At 39.0% G+C, this 25,149-nt stretch overlaps 2 protein-coding genes across 3 annotated transcripts; both read left to right on the top strand.

Annotated features, from left to right (window-relative positions):
* Nucleotides 1–15,083: 15,083 nt before the first annotated feature.
* On the top strand, nt 15,084–16,959 carry LOC136701523 (cell adhesion molecule 4-like). Its single transcript, XM_066676090.1, has 5 exons — nt 15,084–15,148; nt 15,538–15,846; nt 16,088–16,411; nt 16,534–16,615; nt 16,740–16,959. Exons 1-5 carry the CDS (start codon nt 15,103–15,105, stop codon nt 16,765–16,767), a joined length of 789 nt encoding a protein of 262 aa, XP_066532187.1. The 5' UTR covers nt 15,084–15,102; the 3' UTR covers nt 16,768–16,959.
* Nucleotides 16,960–18,491: 1,532 nt separating this feature from the next.
* Nucleotides 18,492–24,304, top strand: LOC136702843 (junctional adhesion molecule-like). 2 transcript variants are annotated; one of them, XM_066677999.1, is made up of 6 exons: nt 18,492–18,604; nt 19,606–19,914; nt 22,777–23,097; nt 23,217–23,271; nt 23,514–23,540; nt 23,756–24,304. In XM_066677999.1, the coding sequence occupies exons 1-6, from the start codon at nt 18,550–18,552 to the stop codon at nt 23,757–23,759; spliced, it is 771 nt and encodes a 256-aa protein (XP_066534096.1). In that variant the 5' UTR covers nt 18,492–18,549; the 3' UTR covers nt 23,760–24,304. The 2 variants fall into 2 exon arrangements, with proteins under 2 accessions (XP_066534096.1, XP_066534097.1); XM_066678000.1 differs by lacking the exon at nt 18,492–18,604 and adding an exon at nt 19,402–19,510.
* Nucleotides 24,305–25,149: the final 845 nt, after the last annotated feature.

The following is a 25,149-nucleotide window of genomic DNA, read 5'->3' as shown; positions in this document are numbered from 1 at the left end:
GAGACTAGGATATTTTTGTACTTGTGTGTGTAGAACTGGATTTGTTCAGCTGCAGTGAAGGGTGTGTGAAGGTGTAACTGTTGAGCTGTACTTGTGGGAGCGGAAAACTATCTACAGGTTTGCAACTGCTTAAGTGATTTTCTCTGCCACTTCAAATTTACTGATTCACATGTGTGACTATTTTCTACAACTACAGATCTCACTGTCACAGGTGCCCAGGGGTTTTGCACAAAATAAACCTCCACAGGTGTTGGGGGGTTGAGGGTGCCTGCCACCGCTACTGAAAAAAATTGTCTTGTACATTTGTGTTTTTCATATTTTGTATACACTGTTATAAATACTTTATGAATAATATATATGAAAAGAGAGACTGACCCTTAAGAATTTGATATGATCCAGATTGGCCCCCTTTGAAAAAGGTTTGGAGACCCCTTCCTTGGAGTATGACATGTTTCTTTAAACAAATAAAAAGAAAAAAAGCCTATTGATGACCAATTATGTGACTTACCCTTGTTCCCCTGTTCGGTGCATATTTTAAGGTGCCCCCAATACATTCTTCAAAGACCTTAGATGTCCCCTTGGGGTACATGACCCAGCAAGCCTCTAAAACACAAAAAACACATTGTACAAAGCTGTGATTTTTGTAGAACCTTCTCTTTTTCTTATTTTTTTGCTTCCAATGTTTATGTACTCGTGCCATCATACATGTTACAGCTATGAAGCACTATGTTTTGTGCAAATTGTTTATTACTATCAGTATTATTATTATTACTGTTTCATTCTGTCTTTTTACTTCTAAGTTACATAAGTGTTCCTCAACATGGCGTCTCAAATACATCTGTGACTTTATATGTACTTAATAAAGAGAACTAGAATGTTCACTCTTCTCTGTTAAGTTTTCCTACTTAAAACAAATAAAAACACAAAACAAGTTAGCCTGCAGTGTGAAGACAGCTGGGCAAAATACATGCTCCATCTCAAAAGCCTTTCTATTCCCTATGTGTTGTCCACTGTGTGAAAATGTTTACATTTATATAAATGTTTATATTCAAGCATAGCTGCACATACCTGGCTAACGATTAACTATTCTTTCCATTTTCCGCCTGAAATTACAGACTCAAATCTGGAAGCTTCCTGCTCAGTCAGTGCATAAACTAGAGGCAGTATCATGATTGAATTTTACAGAAAACCATTCAAATTTGTAAGAATAACCATTTAGAGGTATTGAAATTTATCTTAAGTAATCAAAATCTGATAAAAACTATCTAGAACATAGGCTTTTCTTCTTCCAAGCTCACCACTTTACTGCAGAAATACAGCGTGTTTATCTTGTCTGCACCTAAATCAATATCTTACAATGTAGACACTAGTCTCATGTACCTCTCCTAGTGGTCTTTTACCCTCACCAAACAGGAAAAAACCTTTTGTTATGGTGTATTTTTTCCGATTTATCTAGTTTATTTCTGGTGTTTACACGTGTTTCTAAAGTTTAGGCAGTGTGGTAGAAGGTGTGTGTTGTGTGTTATTTTCTTATTCATATGTAAAGAAAAGAGCCCTTCTTTATGTGTTTGTGCAGGCTGCACTCTCTCAGGTGAAAAGAAGTTAAAAGAAATCATGGGAAACATGGGTGGGTCAGTACTGTTGCCCTGCTCCTGCGCTCGCTGACCCAGAGACCAAACCTCAGACGATAACCCGGAGAGTTAAGGACACTGGGAGAACCTGGACTGATGCATTTCCTGATGGTCACTACAGAGACAGACTACATACCGTGGTCTAATGAGGATTCTCCTGCTAATCTCTCTCTCTGCTCATATCTAACCTGAGCGATGAAGATGGGTTCTACAGGTGTGGAACAGAGAAGGGTATCAGATATGTCAGACTGAATGTTAAAAATAAAGTTTAAACTCTAAAAGTATAATGAATGTTGGTATGATTCAGCTGATATGAGTCTGCTGAGAGAAGGGTTCATGAAGGCTAAATAAAAAGGCCTCTTCCAAACAAAAGGACAACACACTGCAGACACTAAAGGCAGGATTTTAAACCTCTTTGTAGAGTGTATAAAATGCATCTTGTGACAAATCACTGTAGCAAAATGTACATTATGCTCACTGTTATAATTGCCCTGTAATGTCTGTGAGCTGTTGATGTCTGAATGTTACAGATGAAGCTGAAAGTGGTTTACTGTGTTTGTGTTTTCAGCAAAATGCCCAGAAGTGATGTTATATACGGCAGAAACTTAAAATATATTAAACATATTAAAATACACTTATATTCAAATTATAATTTATAATGTATGAAATCATTTGGTAAGAGCGATTATTATTATTATTATTATTATTATTATCATCATTTTGTTATTGTTATGTTGGTGTTGTTTTGCTATTACTAATATTATGATTTTGTAAATCATGGTGATGACAATTATATGATTATATTACTGTAAATAATATTACTGTTATTATTAATATTTTTCATTAATGATAATATAAATATGTTAAATAAAATTGCAAAAATATCTTTTAAATAATATTATTATATTTATTATATATACGAAATACTATATATTATATAATTATAAATATGTAAAATGTATGTTATTGTATATATTATATTATTCATTATATATTTAATTTATTATATTTTTCTTATTATGAATAAAACAAAAAATAAATATTCTAATGAGCAGTTTTATTGATAATAGTAATATTACTGAACATTAAAACTAAATGATAAGAATGTATATCAAACTATATCAATTAAACTAAACAATAATAACACTTCTTGTTGCTGTTTTGCTGTTAATAATATTATTGGTCGTGTTTTATTTAATGGTGATGACGATTATGTGATAATTGTCACTATTAATAATTGTTGTGTTATTATTGTTTCTATTGTTCATTAAAGATTGTTATCGCTATTATCATTATTAAGAGTAGTGATATTAATTTTTGGACGTTAATGAAATAAAAGATAAATAAAATGGTGTTACTTTGTGGTGGTTTGTAAATAAATAAACAGCTCCGCTGAAATGACATCATCAGCGTTCCATCACAGAAATCAAACAACAACAAACACGATCTCCACCTTCTCTCCAACGTCTTCATCAAACTCTCACCTCTCACTCTCAGCATCTCTCTGAACCTACAGAAACCCGCTCATCACACCCTCTCTCACAACTTCCAGCATCTTTCTGAACCGACAGGTGAGTGTTTTAAACACCAGTTTATTCACTTAAACGGTACCTGCTGATTTAAAGGAGCGACACCGCACTGTGAACGAACATTCATTTGAATTTAAACAACTGGCTAATGATGTTTCTAAACTTAAACCACTGTAACTAGCTGTTCGTTGTTATTTTTAAAGTTCATAATATAGCTTATAATTGGTTAATGTTTGTGGTAAGTTAAAACATACGTGTCTAGGGTTTGTTTAACAGATGGTTGTTGATGTTTACTTGGATGCCAAGGTATTTTAAACAGTTACAAGGGTATTGCTAAGTGGCTGCTCCACACAGTCATTACCAAGTGCCTCAGTTTCAGCCAATCAAAAACGGCAAATGACTAAGGTCATTTCTGATTGGATGGCTTGTCAAAGTATTTTGAGCGAGTAAGGAGGTTTCTTGAAAGCACACTAGCTTGCTCCACACTTACAGTTATTACAAAGTGCCTCAGTTTCAGCCAATCAAAAACGGCCAATGAAAAATGTCATTTCTGATTGGATGGCTTGACCGCACAGTGGGCGGGACATACAGGCCGGAGACCAGTAAATAGTGGGACACCGGTTACAGGTTAAGGTTAGGAGCGAAATCTGAAAATGTCCTCCGAACGGCAACAGACCAGTGCACCACAGCCAGTATTTTATTTTAAATTCATGGAATAGGCCACATATTGCAGTTTTTATCTGTTTTTTTTCCCTTAATTGTGTTTATCTAGTTTTACTGAGCAAGCAACGTAGCTGACGTGCTGAAAATAACGTACACATTATAAAATAGTGCTAGTAAATGGTCCTGCAACTACTGTAGAAACTTCTTTATTAGTAATCCTAGACAGCGAGCATATATCGGTCCACTGGCATAAAAAGGCTGGCACAACACTGACTGTAGACCACTGCTGGTCCACCATCGGACCACTCAGATTACTGTCCTGTACAGGATATAACTCATTTATAATCTCCTCAAACAGATTTTAAATTCACAGGGACTTTTATTCTGGAAAACAAACTAATACAAATATTACCAACAACTATGAGAGATATAATAATGAGTATAAGCCTGATATAAAATGATTATACTAAAAATGTTGACACTGTGCTGGATTAAAATGATTTACTAATCTTATTTATAAAGAATAACAAAGGAATCTAATGAAGGAAAAATGTTAATTGGACTGTGAATGGAAAAGTGCTAAAATGTGGCATTTTTTCTAAAATTCTGTTTAATCACCAGTGGTCCGCCCAGAAAACGCTGTGTAAAACACTAGTGGACCTCCAACTTTGCCCTCAGTGGGACAACAGTGGTCCACTGTCTCCTTGCTATCAGTGATAGAATATACTGTAAATGCTATTCAGATAGGTAGTTATCAACATACATGGCTAGTTGATTTTGTAATGCTAAAATCTAAATAACCCAATAGCTTAATACTGCAGTTAAGTTAGCTTGTGGTTAGCTATTCATAATTGTTTAGCGGATGACTGATGCTAAGAAACAGTGTTCATATGTGGGTTTTTTTCTCCACAGGAGCTAATTCCAGTCTCCATATAATAGCGTAGGACCATGGGCTGCTGCTACTCGTGTTTCCCTAGCAGAGGGAAGGAGGAAAAGGAGCTGAGTGACATCGAGTGCTCCATCCACCATCTCTCACCAGCTGTTCTTCCAGATACGAGGAAGATGGTCTCTGCGTATGACATGGAAATCCAGGACCTGGAGGAACCATGGGATAGCCCTTCTGCAGCTCTGGATTTAGTGAGTATTTATCCAGATGTATCTGCAGATGATCTGATCAAGTTTTTTGGGCTTTTCCTGTGTCATAGGTGCAGCCGGATTCCAGGTCTCAGACCTACAGACCCAGAGATGTGGCTCCGTTCTGTGGATATTCGCCTCGTTTTGTACGGGTGGCACCGCGAACATTTCATCACTCCGGGCAGCGTGGTGTTCCTCTACATGATGTGCCGGGATGTCGTCTCAGCGGAGTTGACCAGTTTGGAGGAGCTGCAGGCCGTCCTGCTCACCTGCCTTTTCATCTCGTACTGCTACATCTGCGAGGAGAACCAGATCCCACTGAGCTACTTTGTAGTGACGGACACCAAGGAGGCCTTTTGGAGACGCACTCTGGACGTCATCAACCGCTTGAGTGCCAAGATGATGAGGATTAACACCGACCCAGATTACTACGCAGAGGTCTTCGCTGAGCTGCTGGACCAGAAGGACAACTGAAGAAGCTGGCGTAGGTATGTGCTGAGAGGGGATAGCAGGACACTGGAGGTGGTGCATAGATTAACCTCATTTTAACACAATTTTTTAAAATGTATTGATATTCGTGCATTTTAATATGTGAGTATTTATTTATTTATTTTTTTTCACAGAAGGAGTTGAACCCTTCCTCCTCATCCTCCTCCTCCTTTTCTACACTACCTCCATATGGAGAATACTTAGAGATGGCTTCCCGTCTTTGATCATCAGACTTTAATGACTTTTATCAGTTAGAGATGATCAGACATCAGCCCATTGTGTATAACCTTGTCTCCTCAAAAGTTTGGACTGTTTTTAATGTGTAAAAAAACAATATCAGTATTTTTAAAATTCTGTTGAAGCATTATGTAACTGACAAAAGCACAAAGCAAAGACTCCAGTGACCAACGTGATTGTATTTTTTAAGCAATACAATTATAAACAATAAAAATGTGTATCTGCATCACGCTCCAAAAAAGTTGGAACCATGTTTACCATTGTGTTGCATCATCTTTCACTGTAATTAGTGCTGCATTATCTTTGACTGTTTAGTCATTTGGGAACTGATAATACTAGTTGCTGCAGGTTTGTTAGAGGAATTCTTGCCCGTTCTTCAATTAAAACCTTTTATAACTCTAATCTTATATCGAGCATGTACGGGACAACATTCTTCTTGCAAAACTTCAACATTTGTACTTTCAGTTTTCAATGTCACTGTTAAAAAATGAAAAGTGATGTAACGTAGTGGCAAATAGGCCTTTGACCCAAGTTTTCGGAGTGTAATGCAGGAGTTAACATTGTTTATATTTACAAAATACAATTAAATTTATCTGTGAAGGCTTTAATTTTTTTTTGTGCCATTGTCAGTGACGTAAAGCTTCAGTGGAATGAACAAATTATAGTTTCTTGGGTTTACTTAAAATGTCCTAGCTTTTCTGGAAAGGTTTTTGTAAATACTCTACATACTGTAAATATTATAATCATTTTTTAAAATTGTGCAATAAATACCTAACAATGTCCAGCCGTAAAAATAAACTGACCTCCTTGTATCTGCACTCACTGCCCATTTTCTCAGCTCCACTGTCCATACAGGAGCACTTTGTAGTTCTACAATTACAGAAAGTTTCTTGACTTTCTTAATACCCATTTCACCCAGTTCTTCATTGGTAAGGATCCCCACAGAACACCCACAGAGCAGGTATGATTCAGGTGGTGGATCATTGTCAGCGCTGCAGTGACATTGGTGAGTTGATGTTTGTTGCGCTGGTACAAGTGGATCAGACACAGCAGTGCTGCAGGAATATTTAAATACATCTACTCACTGGTCACTTGATTAGACACACCTACAATGTTGGTACATGTAAAGTCAGAGACTGTTTTGGTTGGTGGGCTGCTCTCAGTGACACTGATGGGTATAAAAACTCCAGCAGCACTGCTGTTTCTGATCCGCTCGTCCCAGTGTAACAAACGCTAACATAGCACCACTGCATCATTGTCACTGCAGAGCTGAGAATGATCAACCACCCAAATCATACCTGCTCTGTGGGGGCCCTGACCACTGAACAACAGGCTGAAAAGGAGTAAACAACGTATGTAGACCAGCAGATAAGTGTAGAAACAAGGACCTCAATTTTAAACCAGTTATTGTTTTAGATTTTAATGCAAATAAAAAAATAAACACTTTAATTTCACATTATAAACTTTGATTAAATTGTGTATTTAATTATTGTTGAAAAAGTTGATTAAATTTGTATAAACCCTACACTGTTATACAACTTTATTCTGCAATTTTGTGATGTGTGTAATTATATTTCATATGAGTTTAACTATATAAAGTAGTGAACAGTTTATTTTCAATAAAACAAAGAGAGGGATTATAATGCTGTCTGCCCTAATGGACTGTGTATAAATAAATAAATAAATAAATAAATAAATAAATAAATAGGAGAATGGACTGTGTTAGTGTTAATGGTAATTGTATTGTAACTAATAAAAGTCTTTAAAACCTGTTTGCTGGTGTGAATATTCTTCAGTAGTCTCAAGTGTTTACTAACTCTCATTCATTCATTCATTTTCTATAACTGCTTCATCCAGTTCAGTGTCCAAAGCCTACCCTGGATCATTGGGCTCAGGCAGGAACACACCCTGGACAAGGCGACTGTCCATCAAAGGACCTTTTGAGGAGCCAGTTCACCTACCAGCATGTGTTTTTGGCCAATGGGAGCAAACCAGAACACCCAGAGGAAACCCACACAGATAAAAATACTCCTCAGACAGTCGCCCGGGACAGGACCCTGCAGCTGTACGGCAGTGATATTACATGTTTCACAAATGTGCCACTTTCTTTACTAACATATCTTTCCAAAACATCATTCAAAACCCAGTCGTGAATCTCAGCAGGATTGATTCCTTAGGTGTATGACATAAGAAACCCTGGCTGTCTGAATCCATCCATTTGACTGTTTCTTTGGGACACAGACGTTTTTAAGGGGAAATGCTCAGCCACGTTTCTCACTGCTTATTTCACTAAGGATGTATGTCCTAGTGTAAAATAAAAACTACACCACATAGACATATTAACAGGTGTAGTGGAAATAGTTATGCACACGTTGCGGTGGCATAAGCACTACATGGCGGCGTCAATGATAATTAATTATTATTTTATTACTAATTAATTATTTAATTCATAATTAAGCAAACATAAATTACTCATTTTCAGAAGCTGATGCCTAATTAAGTCTCTTGATAAATTTATACATTAATTAAATCTCATTTAGCAACACATTAGTCACAAGTCATAAAGCCTAGCCAATTATTCAAATCGAGATGGTTTCACCTGCGTTGATCCCGTGAGATTTTTTATGATTGTGATATGTTAATTAAATATTCTCTTTTCTCTTAATAAAATATTTCCCTTATTTGAAATAACAGTGTGTGGAGTTTGTTCATTAAGAGTCTGAAAATGCTGAAGAACTCACGTAGCGGTGACAGTATTCACTCTCTAATAAATTGTTAATGTTTTTGTCATTTACGTCAATCATAATAATAGTAATTATTATCATTAGTTAAATCACTATTAAGCATAACGAGCTCGAATAAGGTCAAGCCGCTACAGTAGTGACATCACATACAATTTATGACACTTGACAAGACAAAGGCTTGAAGACCATCCCTTTTCAATGAATGTCCCAGGATTCTGAATCATACTTTTTCAATATAAAAGATTAGATGTTAACACAAAGTAGTATCATTAAGACAACCGTGTTTTACATAATTATTAACCAACTACACACATAGTATGTGTCTACCTTGGTTCTACATAAATTCATATAAAACAAAAATGACTTTAAACACATATTAATGCATCCCACCCATTTTGATCGTCCAAATGGAAGTAATTTCAAACAGTTGTGCACATATGTAACTTCAAATAGTTTTAAACCAATGGGAATTAAGGTTTAATTCTATAGTTTGAGACGTTCTTCATTAAGCAGTTTTATACAGAGCATAAACTGATCCTCAGGAGCGTCTCCCAAAACATTATCCTCTTGACCCGTTGTGGCCTTGGCTCATAAAGAAGGTCCCTGGAGAGTGGTTTACGAGCCTGCTCTGTGTTATCTGAAATTCCCATCTGGGCTTGTGTGGCTTGGACATGTCTCTGAAAACTAGGGAAAGCTTGGGAATTTAAAATCACATCTCAGAAAGTTAAATCTCTTATTAGAAATTAATACACATTCATCATATCACACTACACAGGGTTTAACATTTGATTCACACTGCAGGGGGTCTTTAAAAACCTCAAAATTGCTGTTAAATAAAGTTGAGACCTGAAGCGCCGAAGGTCTGTTTTGGAAAAAAGAAATGTATGAGTGAAGGAAGAATCTGAGGCTTTCTGAAATAAAACAAATTTGTGAACTCATATTAGCTTGGTTTTGATGATTCAAAAATGCTTCTAACGTAACAACCAAAAGAAAAAAAAAATCAAACTGGAACTGGGTATATCACAGAGTATGAGACGGGGCCAAGTGCATTTTTTTCTATAAAACACCACCAGGAGGAGCCACATTGCTGTAACTGTTCCTCCCTGCGATGACAGAAATGATGAAAAATGTTACTTTTTCAGCGAATGTGCGCATTATTTTGTCTGTCTGGAATGCTAAGTAATACACAAACTGAAATAATACAGTATATTTCCTGTTTCTAACACAGAGTGCAGATACTATACAATTCTCTACAGAACAGAGGGCTGTTTTTGCAGCAGTGGTATTTTCCTCTCTCCAGCTATTTTTTAAAACGTTGTACTTAAACTCTCTCTATTTTTTTAGAACTTTCTGTTCCATGTATTTCAAGTGATCAACCACCAGAAGCTGAGTTATGTCAGGTTATTTCAACACTTGAGCTCAGAATTAGACAGAAACTTGACTTAAACAGGATGCTGTACTGCTCCTCTGCGGCTGCCATAATCAGGAGAACAGAAAAGATAAAGAGTAAAAACAGTTAGTGATATAAAAGTAGTAGTCACAATTAATCCATAGAAACGCTAAGTACAGTTTGCCAAGATCAGTGAGTAAAAATATGAGCAATAAAGGCTTTAAATATACGTATAAGAGCTTAGGAACTTTGGTAAAAAGCAGCAAACAATCCAACTGAGTGTACGACCTGTCAGTGTGACTGGGATCTTTTAACAGCTTCTGCATCAGGCTGTTTAAAAAAAAAAAAAGTTAAACCACAAATGTTATCTACTATCTATAGAATGCAATTGAAGCAAATGGGGCTGTGCAGATGAAAGCTGGTTTGATTTTAGCTGATAGCATGATGCTAGTGCTACCGTGTTCCTGAATTAGTGAAACAATTATTCTGAACCAAAAATAGTAAAAATAGTAAAATCGTAACGCTAATTACCACATATTAGCAATTACCTCTTTGAATTAGCATATCATTTGTCCTTGTGTCTTGTAGCTTCTTGCCTGTGCTTTGCACATTGATTTGAAGTAGTATCTTGATGATTCTCAAACCTGTCTCATTCAAGGAAAGCTGGACTTTCATGTCAGATTCTAGGAACTATTTCAAATGAGTCATTTGATTCAAAATTAGCTGTCACTCAACAAGCCACACTCAAACCTGCTGACATTTTTTGCCAGTCAGTTCACCTACTAACATTTGTTAGTCAGTTCATCTAATATACAAGTGTTTTTCGACTGTGGGAGGTAAGCACAGGAGGACACTTAATTGTACCACAGAAGCATTTTATGGTTCTCTTTCATCTGATTTTGTTCTCTTATTAAGGTCATGCTCAATACAGGGTGAGTCAAGTTGCAGGACACTCTTTTATGTGAATACCCCAGCAAGTAATGGGTGAGGGGGGTTTATCTTTTAAGATATGTCTGGAACATGGACGCCATCTTGAAATCCACCATATTGTGTCAAGGCAACCCGGTCTCACACCTATTCGTGATATAGTCACATATATAGGGGACTGCAATTCGTGACATAGTCGCATATTTTCAAAATTTTATGCAACAATATCACGATCATAAGTGAATGGGTAGTTACCATAGAAACACTATGAGACAGTAATACGAAAACTCCTTCTCATTACAGGCGTCATTACTCATAGCATAGAAAAGGGCATAATGCGAATTGCATATGTTCTTATTCCAACAAAGGCATAAAGTATTTTATTATAATTTTTCATCTAAGCAATGCGTAATAATGGCGTCCTACTTTAGCTTTAACTCTAACAAGAACATTTCTTTCACTTAACGTTATTTTGACTAAATTTCAAAAGGTTAAAACTGAAAAGGACATTTCTCTAGCCATTATTGGCTTCGATATTTTAGCAAATAATGAATTAATGTTAAAATAAAATAAAAATAAGACCATGGTATTAACGAATGGTAATGACGCCTTAATGAGGAAGAGTTTTCGCGTTACTGTGGCATTACACAGCGCAGGGATACAACGGTTTGTATGGTGATTGCCCACTCACTTGTGATATTGTCGCATAAAATGTGGAAAATATGCGACTATGTCACGAATTGCAGTCCCCTATATATGTGACTATATCACGAACAGGTGTGAGACCGGGTTGGTCAAGGACAAGTTTTTCCAATGGGACAGTGGTCATGGAGCATATCAAAGAAATTAAAAGGTTGTCTATTGACTCACCCTGTAGTTATGGTAAAGAGGATTTATACATTTATTCTATTCCACTTCAGTAAGTATTCTAGCCCTCCTTCATTCAGATCTCTATTTAAATGGATTTATTGACCACACATGGTAGACACTGTACTCATCATTATAGAGTGAAACATGGCAGTGACCAACAGGGGGTTAAGGAGACTGTGAAAATGGAAGAATGACAGTGATTTTTGAGGTCTCCTGAGAACATAAGAGAAAATAAAGAGAGATACACAGACATTGAGGTACTAATTGTGTGATTTATTCTCTGAGGAATGTCAGTGTGTGTAGTCTGTGATGATGTAGTGTCTGTACCTACAGCTTGTTGTTTTTCACTTCACTGCAGGTGAGAGCACAGTTACTGAAAAAATGGATCCAGAGATGTATGTACTTTTCTAATCCATGTGAAATGATATGAGCTGTTTCTCTGCATTGTACAGGTTTCACTTTCTCAGGTGAACAGTGTTTTAAAGAAAAAGTCACTAGTCAATCAATCAATCATTCATTATCTGTAACCCTTATCCAGTTCAGGGTCACGGTGGGTCCAGAGCCTACCTGGAATCATTGGGCGCAATGCGGGAATACACCTTGGAGGGGGCGCCAGTCCTTCACAGACACACACACATTCACACCTACGGACACTTTTGAGTCGCCAATCCACCTACCTGTGGGTGGAAACCGGAGCAGCCGGAGGAAACCCACGCGGACACAGTAAGAACACAGCAACTCCTCACAGAAAGTCACCCAGAGCGGGAATCGAACCCACAACCTCCAGGCCCCTGGAGCAGTGTGACTGCGACACTACCTGCTGCACCACCGTCCCGCCCTGTCAATCAATCAGCCTCCCATGAGCAAGCCAGGGGCAATAGTGTCAAGGAAAAACTCCCTCAGCACACGAGGAAGAAACCTTGGAAGGAACCAAGACTCATACGGGGAACCCATCCTCCTTGGGTCGACACAGGAGAGCATAACGGAACAGAACAGAAGTAAAAGTGAACTGATGACAGATGAATGGGTTATAGTAATGTGAATGTAGAATATTAGTCACAAGGGTGCTTCAGTACTGCTGCCCTGCTCCTGCCCTGAGCACAAGATCAAACCTCAGAGGATCACCAACTGTTTAACAAAGAAATAGAGGGTGGACTGAAGAGTGATGGTCAGTACAGAGACAGACTTCAGCGGTTTACTGTTTATTCACCTGCTAATCTCTGTCTGGGAGCTACATGTGTGAGACTGTGGAAATTAGAATGGACCTAGTACTTTCAAACTGTAGTCCTGTGCCATAACTTTAGCAGTTTATATGCTTCTTTAGAGGAAATAACTATTACTTTCTGCTGTTTACCCACTAATGATGTTTACCCCTACATACAGTTACACTACTAAAACATTTAGAGATTTTAATGATTTACTGCTTCTGTTACCTTTTTGCAGTAAGCTCCATGTAGACTGAATGTGCTTTCTTGATCTAGATTTAATAAAATAAAATAAAAAAAAACACCCTGGAACCCATCATTGTTAGTAAATATATGTTCAAAGTAATACTTTCCCTGTAATGACTGAGCATCAGTTGTAATGAGTGAAGTTTCTGAGTGTATCAGATAAAGCTGGAAGTGGTTCATTGTGTTTAAGGATGTTTTGTGTTGAAGTGATTGTTCTTAATTTATTGCTGCAATGAGAGAAACTCTAACAATCCCCACAACAACTCAATCACAAAGAGCTCTGCAGCTGTCACCTAAAGTCAGAGAGTCATGTGAGTCCCAAAGCCTTGTAGAGTCAGATTTTCTATGGCACTGATCACATAATGATAAATATTACATCAACACTTTTACACAGAGCTCGGCATTGGAGATGGAGCTCTGTACTTTAATTTAAAACATGTCACATTCACAAAAATAATGAACACTGAAAACAACAGCGTCCTGTTCGTTCAGATGTGTGATGTATTTCACAAACACTGAAGAATCCTTGGTGTTGTACAGATAAAAGCTTCATGTGTGGGGGGTATGTTACTGAACTGGAACAGATGAATGTTTTCTCTAAAACACCACCAGTGGAACCACAGTGCTGTAACCTCTAAGTCTGTATACACCAAATGTGTCTGACATTCCTCTCTCCCTGTGACAACACTGATGTCCATACGGAATAAAATAGGTGCATTGATGAATCTCAGTGTGGAGGGCTCTATTTCATATGTTAGGTGTCTCTCACAATGTCAGTTTTTTTTCTTAATTAATCTACTATGAAAAGTCACTACCTCCATTCTGAATGTGTGAGTGTGTGTCACCCTGCTAAGGACTGGCACCCCCCTTCAAGGTGTGCACCCAGTGATTCAGTGTATGCTCCGGACCCACCATGACCCTGAACTGGATAAACGGTTAGAGACTATGAATGAATGATGGAATGAACTATCTCCATTGTTGTTTAAGTTGTATTTAACCTCATGCTGTTTTCATACCCTCCTATTACATCTTATTTCCGATGCTCAACCACTTGTGAATTACTTCATCAGGACTATGTTTAACACATGAGCTCAAAGTGAGAGAGGATCCTTCTCAGAAAACTAACAGGATGCTGCAGGTGTGCTTATTACAAGTGTTTGTCTTTATTTTCAGTTTTAGCTCCAGCATAAAGTTTTTATTAAAAGAACACTGTTGAACCACAGACATTCTCTATTATCTCTAGGAGGAGAATACCCACATGATGTAGTGAAGCTCTCAGAAAACAGGGCTGTGACGCTTATTAGCTTGTTTGACCTTAGCTGTTAGCATGAAGCTAGTGGTACTGTTTTGTTGAGTAAATGACTGATCCCATTTAAACAAGCTACTACTGCTTTGGCCAAACCTTTGTTCTCTATTGAGTCTGTGTTCAAATAGGAAACATCTCTTTCTACAAAACTAAGCTAAATGTGTTCATCTCTGCTGTTATTAATGTAGTGTTGGTAGTGGTTAGCATATTACACAAAAGATTAGCGTTTAATTCCCAGCTTGGCTAGGACGGGCAGACTATAACAATACAAGTCCATGAACAAGACTCCTAATGCTGCATTTTTCAACCTCTGTACCATGATTATTAGTTCAATAAGTGAGTTTAATGTCAATGTCAAATTTTAGTGCTGAAAGTTTCCTTTCATCTGATTGTATTTATTTATTGAGATTCTTCTCAGTAGTAATAGTAAAGAGTATTTAGCCATTTATTTAATTGTCCATCAGTAAATATCCTACTACTGTTTTATTCTGATCTCTTTTTAAATGTATTTTTGATCACTCACTGTAGACATATCGCACATTAACAGAGTGAAACATGACAGTGACCAACAGAGGGACTGACAGATTGTGTGGACAAGGAGAAATGATGCAGGGACTGTTGAGGTTTCCTGAGAAGCTAAAAGAATATAAGAGAGACACACAAAGGAAGTGTGGTAAAGAGGGTGTGTTTCTCTTTGAGGGATGTTGGTGTGTGTAGACGGGTTGGTGATAATGGAGAGTTCCTTTATTATGCTTGTTGTCTTTCACTTAACTGCAGGTTAGTACTAAATGATTTTATTTGGTTTTCAGAGTAATGTATGTTAGCTTTTAACTCATAATAAGACATGTGCTACATATGGGATGGTGGCATAGCAGGCAGTTTCACTTTCACACAGCTCCAGGTTCCTGTGGTTGTGGGTTTAATCCCCACCTTGGGTAGGTTTCTGTAAGGATTTTGGTGTGTTCTCCCTGTATCTGTGTGGGTTTCTTCCAGGTGCTTCGGTTTGCTCCCATGGTCAAATAACACATGCTTGTAGGCAGGTGATTCAGGTGTGTTCATAGCTGTGAGTGTGTGGTATCGTGTGATAGACTTTCCAGTGATTCCAGGTAGTGGTTACAGAGAATGAATGAATGAATGAATGAGCTGTTTTGTGTGCGTTTGTGCAGGCTGCACTCTCTCGGGTGAACGGAGGTTAAAAGATGTCACTGGACACAAGGGTGGGTCAGCACTGATACCCTGCTCCTGCACTGACCCTCTGTCCAAACCTCAGACCATCACCTGGACTGTTTATAAAGGGAAAAGAACGGGGACTGATGTTTTCAGTGATCGCCAGTATAGAGGCAGACTACAGCAGTTTAATGAATATTCTCCTGCTAATCTCTCTCTGTCTATATCTGACCTGAGAGAAGACGACGAGGGGGACTACAGGTGTCAGACGGAGAAGGGAAGCAGAGAATTCTGGCTTTCTGTTAAAGGTAATGTTTAAAGTTTGTAACATAATGAGTGCTGATATGATTCAGAGTCAGCTGAGCTACATTTTCAGGAAGTCTTAAATATGTCTCTTATAAACAGCAGCACAAACATACTGCAGTCTCTAAGATCAGGTTATTCTTGTATCTTTGCACGGTATATAAAATTGATCATAGTTATTAAAAGCAAAGAAAATTAATAATGCTATAAAGCTTATAATTTAAATATTGTGGGTTTTTTTTGCAGCTTGTGACTTGGTGAAAAGTAGAGAGACAGTGGAAGTGACAGGTTTCTCAGGAGAGTCTGTCGTCCTGCCCTGCTCCTGCACTGACCCACAGACCAAACCAAACACTTTCAGATGGGAGTTTAAGCCAAAAAAAAAAACTGGAGTCCATCACTTTGAAGAAATATACCCTGCACAGACTGGACAGCACAGAGACAGAGTGAGACTGACCAATCAGAACTCAGGAGACCTCTCTCTGCTCATATCACACCTGACTGAAGAAGATCAGGGTGAATACAGCTGTTCAGTCCAGGGAGATTTTAAATATGTCAGACTTCATGTTGAAGGTAAGTTAATTGTGGGCATCACTGGTAATGAGTGAAGACTGTGAATGTGTCAGATAAAACTGGTTCATTGTGTTTTAAAGAAGTTTTGTGTTGAAGTGTTTGGTCCTTATTTATTTTTGCAGTGAGAGAAACTCTAACAAACCACTTAACAACTCCATCACAAGAAGATCCAGCTGCAGCTGTTACTGAAAGTCAGAGAGTCATGTGAGTCTCAAAAGCCTCATAGAGTCAGAACTGAGAATCCAACACTAAGTAAACATTTCATTAGCTCTCCAGTTCAGAGCATTGTGTGTGTGTGTGTGTGTTTATATGTGTTTTCTTTTTACAGGATGTGTGTTGCCCATCAGAAAAGCTGATAAACCAGCATGCACTTTCTGATTTATATCTGAAGAAAGAAAAAATGAATCCACACACAAACACACTCCTCCTTTATTCTAATCACAGGACTGAGATGGAACTCATTCTGAGGCTCGGGTTGTAAATGCATTTTTCACTGCTTTATGATTATCATTTTTATTCTTTTTGTCATTATTTAAAGTTTGGAAACCTCCGGCTTTAAAAGTCTAAAAAAGAGGACATGTCCGGGTAAATCCATTTAAATAGATGATTAAAGGTTTCTGTAGGCCTACATACAGACATCAATTCAAAACACTATTTAACTTACACCAGCATGATTTTAATACATAAATAAAATCAATAATAAACACAAAAATATGGCTGTGTGTGGTTCTGAATTAAAATTAGCTTGAAAGTGTGAGCTTGAAACCTTTGCTTAGTTCCCGTACACTAAAATAAGAAACAGGCATTAGTGTCTATCTTTGGCAGTGATGATATGGGGGGAGAGGTCTTTTAATTTAATGGTTTATTGTGATTGTGAGTGTTTGTTGGTCATTTCTATTAGGTGAGTGAAACCGAATAAGACCCAGAAGAACTTTCAAGTACATCATTACCATCAGAAACGTTCACTACAAACCCACAGACAACATTTAACCTTCAGCTAGTTCTGCAACTTCCCATTTGAATCTTCACTGAATAAAAGAGCCTCATTACGGCTTTCTAGATGTTCATGTGTATATGTTTAACATTGTAGGGCTTGGGATACTTGTTTTTCAGCTTGTTATTTGGGGTAAAGATGTTCATATCTTGGAGACGCTGAGGTACACACATAACCCTATTTTTAGCTAATTATCGCAGGTTTTTTTTTTCACTGTTAACAGAATTTAAACTTAAATTGCGCTCCTCCAGGACATAGAGTGCAACATAAATACATGTTCCTTTTTCAGAACTGCACACACTGTAAGGACAGCCACCAGAACTAAATTAGTATGAAGCCACTGTAAACTGATACAATTTTCACATTCTCTGTCACGATGTGACATACTCTACTATAGCTCACAGTATCACAGCCACAGTTTAAGTTCAAGACGGATTTGTTCATTTTATTTCACGTTCATTTTTAATAATAAACAACAGAATGTTTGTTGACTGTAGTGGCTGCTTGGTGAGGAATTCAAACACACATTTAATGGAGCATTAACTGCAAGATGACTCATATTCTTAAAAACGGGAAGTTGCCAGTTTCTCTACCATGTGACATGTGGTCTTTTAGACATAGTGGACATTTCACAGTGTGCCACATGTGAGGCAAGAGGTGAATCTGGTGACCGCAATGAGTTTAATGAACTGACTATTCCTCTTCTTGTGTTTAAGCAAATAGATTTGCTCTGATCCCAAAATGTCTGCAGGAACTTCTTTTCACCCTCTCCAGAGTTAGCTCCTCTAAGGACAGCAGTGAGGATAATAAATAGCTTATATCCAACTTTAAGATACAACATGAAGGGACACAGATGTTTTAGTTTGCAGTACAGTGCATCTGCCTAATGCTCCAATCATCTCTCATAGGTGTTGTTGATATTTGTATTAGTTTGTTTTCCAGAATAAAAGTCTCTGTGAATGTAAAATCTGTTTGAGGAGATTATAAATGAGTTATATCCTGTACAGGACAGTAATCTGAGTGGTCCGATGGTGGACCAGCAGTGGTCTACAGTCAGTGGTGTGCCAACGTTTTAACGCCAGTGGACCGATATATGCTCGCTGTCTAGGACCACCTGGAATCACTGGGCACAAGGCAGAAACACATGTGGATCATGGGTAATTCCCTTCATGAAAGAGTCGTCTGCTGCGTCCTTACAGGTGGGGCGAATAAAGTGTGCATAGGGGGCGCTCATGAGCACACCTGTTGAAGAAAATAAAAGAATTAGGACACCCTATAAGTCTTGAACACTTTAGGCGGGCACGTGCAAACGAGGGGCGCGAGGGCACAAGTGTCCACAAGTATTGGGACAAGAGGTTGGAGTCCAGTGCAGAGCATCACACTCACATCTGTGGACAAATTCAGACACTCACAAATTAACACTTGTGGACCACACTCACCCCATCACTCGAACAAACACAGTCCAGCTGCATTTCACACACTCCCTTCAGGGCCATGAAGCTCAGTGGCACAATAGTATTTTTCTATTAAACTCTTTACTAATGGTGATACCAAAAGTTAAAATAAATAAATATCAACATCCAGGTAGGCTCTGGACCCACCGTGACCCTGAACTGAATTAGTGGTTACAGATAATGAACAAATGAATGAATTAATGAATGAATGAATCTTGCAATATAGTCTAAGTTTGCTAGTACGGACCACACCCGTAAAGGCTGAAACGGGGAGGTAAACTCTGATAATTTTGGGAAGGAGTTCAGGGTGGTTTCAGAATGTGTATTTTTTTAAGCTCAGCCTTAGGTGTAATGTGGTTGTAACATTCTATTTCATGCTACGTTTTTTGGTTAAGCCACATACAGTAGATAAAATCCACATAAACAGAGTGAAGCATGGCAGTGATCAACAGAGGGGCTGTGTGATTGTGAAAAGCAGAATAAGGAAGTTGCTCTTGAGGTTTTCTGGCAACCTAAGAGAGTCTATGAGACATACACAGGGAGTATGTTAGTGTGTGTGTTTTCCTCTCTTACGGACGCTGGTGTGTGTAGAAGGGTCTGTGACAATGGAGTGTATGTATATATTGCTCATAGTAATTCACTTCACTGCAGGTAAGTGCACGTATTTAAAATGTGGTTCCTAGAGTTATTTATGTTCATTTGGAATTTAATAATATGATAGCAGCTGTTATTTGTGTGTTGTGCAGGCTGCACTCTCTCAGGTGAACGGAGTGTGAAAATAGTCACTGGACACAAGGGTGGTTCAGCACTACTACCCTGCTCCTGCACTGACCCTCTGTACAAACAGCAGACATTTATCTGGATGGTACATAGTACAGAAGTAGGCTGGACTGACGTGGTGAAGGATGGTCAGCACAAAGGAAGACTACAGTGGTTTAATGAGGATCATCCTTCTAACCTCTCTCTGCTCATATCTGACCTGAGAGAAGAAGATGACAAGATGTACCGGTGTGAGACTGAGAATAAAAGCAGAGACTTCTGGCTACATGTTAAAGGTAAAGTTTAAAAGATATACAGGGCTTGTCTAGACTTTCCTTGTGGCTAAGAAGATTCTGATAAGGGGTCCTTCTACCTGAACTTTGAAAGCCAAAATGTGACTGTTTTTGGGCAGTTGCCTCTGACACTCCACGAATATTCTCCCTCTCCCTTTATTGGTCTAGTAATAAACAGAAATAAACAGAACAGAATAAGAAATATTTATTGGACAAACAGTACATAACTAAACAGTATTTATTGAACATTCAGTATTTTACAATTAAAGTTTGAGAGACTGGATAAGCACAATCTTGTTCTTAAACAATATTAGAGGAGTGTACTGTGAGGAGTTGGTGTGTTCTCCCGGTGTCCGCATGGGTTTCCTTCGAGTGCTCCTGTTTCCTCCCACAGTCCATAAAACACACGTTGGTAGGTCGATTGGCGACTCAAGTGTCCGTAGGTGTGTGTGTGTGTGTGGCAATGGGGCGCCCCCTCCAGGAGGTGTTCCAGCCTTGCACCCAATGATTCCAGGTAGGCTCTGGACCCACCGTGACCCTGAATTGGATAAGCGCTTACAGATAATGAATGAATGGAGGAGTGTAATCACCCCCATATACTGTCTGTAGACTGTTCCTCACTGAGGTCACTACTTTAAAGTGGACTTCTACGATTGTGGGGAAATGCTTTTCTGGTTTCTTCACATTCAGCAGATCCATGTCTTTTAAGGTGGAATGGTGTGTTTGAGGAAGAAATAACTGTTGTGTGTATGTGGCTGAAGATTAACTTGTCTGTAAGTTTTTATTCACTGTTTGAATGACCACAGAAACTCATTTGTAACTTGAGTTGTTTAGTTTTGTAGCACTTTGCTAATGCAGTTAGTCGTCTCCCAAGTTTAGAGACATCCCAGTTTAAGCAAAATTAAGTCCGTTTTACTAAGGTGACCAGACGTCCTCTTTTACCCGGACATATCCTCTTTTTAGACTTAAAAAAATGTCCGGGCGGAATTTCACAAATTTCCGGGATTTAGTTTTTAGAGCTTACATAGAACTTCGAGAAGTTTTGTTCCCAAACTAGTCCCGCCCTCCCCTTCTCCGATTGGTTCGCTTGAGTGAGAAGGGGGCGTGGTGAAGGAGACTAAAATCTTCTGATTGGACGGTCTGACTGTAGAGCTACTGTTATTATTATTATTATCGTTACACTTATATAGCGCCTTTCTAGATACCCAAGGACGCTTTACAATCTACACTGCTCAGAACGCTCAATTCACACACACACACACACACACTGGCGAGAAGCGGCAGCCAAACGCGCACAGCGTACTCTCAACCAGAAACGACCGTCCACATGGAGGACTGAATCGGGCACTAGGATTTCACCCAGGATAGAGCGCCAATCCATATCTGGGCACACACACATTCACTCACACATACACACTCATTAACTCACAAACCAGGACAGTTATTAGAGAAGCCAATTCACCTACCCTCCATGTTTTTGGACTGTGGGAGGAAACCGGAGACCCCGGAGGAAACCCACGCAGACACGGGGAGAACATGGAAACTCCACCCAGCTTATTGGTCGATAACCTTCTCTGTAAACATTTAATTGGTCAGTCTGCACGTCAGTAGTCCTTGTTTACGTCAGGCAAAGCTCATGTATCACTACCTACCCTCATCTTGAGCAGCTATGCCGAAACGTAAATGTAAGTTCTCGGATGAATTAAAAAAGAAATTCCCATGTTTTCCCATGTGTAACAAATAAAGGTGTAAAGGACTTAAAAGCACACATGGGTTCAGCTAAGAATACAATGGCAGCGAGGGGCGAGAGCTCATTAACACAAAGAATACGTGCCCTCCTTTTCACCATCTCAGATCTGGTCACCCTAGTTTTACCCACCTATGAAGCAGTAATAGCCTTCTCCACAGACACTTTGCTTTTTTACCCATTTACTGACACTTGGGCGGGAACACCCTCAGCATTTTATAAAAGCGTTTTGTATGTATGTATGTATCTTTACACTTATATAGCGCCTTTCTAGACACCCAAGGACGCTTTACAATCCACACTGCTCAGAACGCTCAATCCACACACACACTGGTGAGAAGCGGCAGCCAAACGCGCACAGCGTACTCTCAACCAGGAACGACCGTCCACCTGGAGGACTGCATCGGGCACTAGGGTTTAACCCAGGATAGAGCGCCAATCCATATCTGGGCTCACACATACAGACATTCATTCACACACCAGGACAGTTATTAGACAGAAGCCAATTCACCTACCCTCCATGTTTTTGGACTGTGGGAGGAAACCGGAGACCCCGGAGGAAACCCACGCAGACACGGGGAGAACATGGAAACTCCACCCAGATGGGACTTGAACCCAAGATCCCAGCGCTGGGAGGCGAACGTGCTAACCACTAAGCCACCGTGCCGTTTTATAATTATTATTTAAATTAAAATTGATATGTCGCCTTTCAAGTGCCAGAGTTTCCTTTCATGTTCAAGTTTAAGGCGAATTTACCAATGCAGATATAGAATTTAAGGTGGAATAACTGAAACGATAAGAAACCAAGGCGTAGCACTTGAATTATTTCACTGTTTAATGTGGAAAAAAGTGAAAGGAAGGAGCCAACACTAATTCTATAACACCAATTTAGCTGTTTATTCTCCGGCGTCAAATTAAATGGTGTACCAATTTCATCCAGGCGCCTGTAACTGCTTCACTGTTTAAGATGTAAGCAGCAGCACTTAAAGTGGAACTGAAACGTGAAGAACCCAGCTATTTTTAAGGTGGAATGGAATTATTAATGAGTACTAGACAGTATTCACATTTCCACTTCAAAGTTTGGTACATATATAATTTCTTTTTTTTTTCTTTTGCAGCTTGTGATTTGGTGAAAAGTGGAGAGACTGTGGAAGTGACAGGTTTCTCAGGAGAGTCTGTCGTCCTGCCCTGCTCCTGCACTGACCCACAGACCAAACCAAACACTGTGAGATGGACGTTTAAATCAGATAAATCTGTAACCTATGACTTTGAAGAAATATACCCTGCACAGACTGGACAGCACAGCGACAGAGTGAGACTGACCAATCAGAACTCAGGAGACTTCTCTCTGCTCATATCACACCTGACTGAAGAAGATCAGGGAATCTACAGCTGTTCAGTCCAGAGAGATGTTAATCACTTCAGACTTCTTATAAAAGGTAATCTTATAAATAATGACTGTTAACAGCTTTAAAATTCTCTTAAGGATTACACTCCATTTCAATCTACAAAGTGATTTATTGTTGTTGTGAGTGTTTTGTGTTTATTATTTCTGCAGTGAGAGCAACTCCAACAGAAGATGCTCCAACTACAGCTGAGAGTGAGAGAGTCATGTGAGTCTCAACATCCTCAGAGAGCCAAAGCATTGAATTAAAGCATTGAATTAAAGCATTGAATATTAGCTACACATTACACCACACCTTCAACTTTTATTCAGAGCTCTACGATGGAGATAAAGACGTTCTGTGGGATTCATTTTAAAATGAATGACATACACAATCATTAACTAAAGTTAATTCATAACTCTGTTTTATATCAAACTACTGTAACTGGGCTGTGTGTTTTCTCTTTACAGGATGTGTGTTGCACATCAGAAAAATGGGTAAACTAACACACACCTTCTGATATATATTTGAAGAAAATACACTCGCAAATACACTCTCCTACAACTCGTGGTGCTACTGCTTTTTTTACTCGTTAATATACGTGTGATGAGGTCAAGGCCTACCTCATCACTAAAACTGTAACACGTAGTAGACCATGTGTTAAAAATGTATATGTTTTAAAAGTGTTTACCTGTTTCCGCTTGTCCCTCAGGTAGCGTGGTCAGGGGAGGAGAGGTCCATCCAACTTCCTTTCTTTAGAAGCCGAAGGGCCCTCGGTTGACTAGAAATAGGGGGTTAGGTGATCTAATATGGCACCTGATGAGGAAAGAAGGGAACAGTTTGAATGAGATTGAGTATACTTACCGGTAAGATGAAATATATGTCGTACGTGTGTTTATTTTTTAGGCATTAGAGCTTAGGTATGAGGATAATAGAAATTAGTTTTAAAGAGGTACTACCTGAATGTGGAGAATGGGTTGGCTCATGTTAATTAGGGGGCGGGGCCGAAACCTTCGAAGGGGAGAGAAGGAGAGTCATTGGAGAGAGCTGGAAAGAGCTATCCTAGAGGGCTAGGCAAACCTTAATTTACTGACTGCTGTGAAGTCAGTGTGTGGTACTCTAAGAAATTAGGCAAATTGTTTTCTTTTTTGTTTGATACTTTTTATTTATTTTTCTTTTTTTTTTGTGTGTGTGTGTTTGGAGTAAATAAAATAAAACTGAAGCGCTTGGGGTGAAAATAATTTTGGAGTTTGGAGTGATCCTTGATTGGTGGACCCAGTTTCCCATCCTTCCACTCAGTCCCGTGGGAACGGTTATTTCACTACTTAACAATACGATTCTCAGTTTTATTCTTTGTGTCATTATTTAAAGTTTGGAAGTTCCCAACTTCAGGCTTTTACTCTGTTTTCATTGATGTTTGTATTTACAGCATTAAAATAATAAATCCATAAGTCCAAGACTATTAACTTGTTGTCTTTCTTTCTGATTTGAGAGATGTTGAAATGTTGAATCCGAGTAATGGGAAACAATCAGACTGTTCACACTTCTGTGGTTGTTAAAGTGTGTAAACTAGATTCAGTAACAGAATTAACCTCATCTCATCGTTTTACCCTTAATAATTATAAAGAAATCCTCACAGACAGTCACCCGGAGGAAACCCACGCAGACACAGGGAGAACACACCACACTCCTCACAGACAGTCACCCGGAGGAAACCCACGCAGACACAGGGACAACACACCACACTCCTCACAGACAGTCACCCGGAGGAAACCCACGCAGACACAGGGAGAACACACCACACTCCTCACAGACAGTCACCTGGAGGAAACCCACGCAGACACAGAGATAACACACCACACTCCTCACAGACAGTCACCCGGAGGAAACCCACGCAGACACAGGGAGAACACACCACACTCCTCACAGACAGTCACCTGGAGGAAACCCACGCAGACACAGAGATAACACACCACACTCCTCACAGACAGTCACCCGGAGGAAACCCACGCAGACACAGGGACAACACACCACACTCCTCACAGACAGTCACCCGGAGGAAACCCACGCAGACACAGGGAGAACACACCACACTCCTCACAGACA

This window comes from Hoplias malabaricus, chromosome 7 (assembly GCF_029633855.1).
Source record: "Hoplias malabaricus isolate fHopMal1 chromosome 7, fHopMal1.hap1, whole genome shotgun sequence".
In the NCBI taxonomy this organism is placed as follows: domain Eukaryota; kingdom Metazoa; phylum Chordata; class Actinopteri; order Characiformes; family Erythrinidae; genus Hoplias; species Hoplias malabaricus.
This window is presented reverse-complemented; position numbering and strand designations above follow the sequence as displayed.

What these genes read in the sequence shown, in the direction of transcription:
- LOC136701523 (XM_066676090.1), top strand. Translation starts at nt 15,103, where the DNA reads ATGGAGAGTTCCTTTATTATGCTTGTTGTCTTTCACTTAACTGCAG. An exon ending in TGTCTTTCACTTAACTGCAG is followed by an intron (nt 15,149 to 15,537) that starts GTTAGTACTAAA and finishes GCGTTTGTGCAG; the next exon opens with GCTGCACTCTCTCGGGTGAA. An exon ending in TGTCAGACTTCATGTTGAAG is followed by an intron (nt 16,412 to 16,533) that starts GTAAGTTAATTG and finishes TTATTTTTGCAG; the next exon opens with TGAGAGAAACTCTAACAAAC.
- LOC136702843 (XM_066677999.1), top strand. Translation starts at nt 18,550, where the DNA reads ATGTGGATCATGGGTAATTCCCTTCATGAAAGAGTCGTCTGCTGCGTC. An exon ending in CTTCAGACTTCTTATAAAAG is followed by an intron (nt 23,098 to 23,216) that starts GTAATCTTATAA and finishes TTATTTCTGCAG; the next exon opens with TGAGAGCAACTCCAACAGAA. An exon ending in GCTGAGAGTGAGAGAGTCAT is followed by an intron (nt 23,272 to 23,513) that starts GTGAGTCTCAAC and finishes TTCTCTTTACAG; the next exon opens with GATGTGTGTTGCACATCAGA.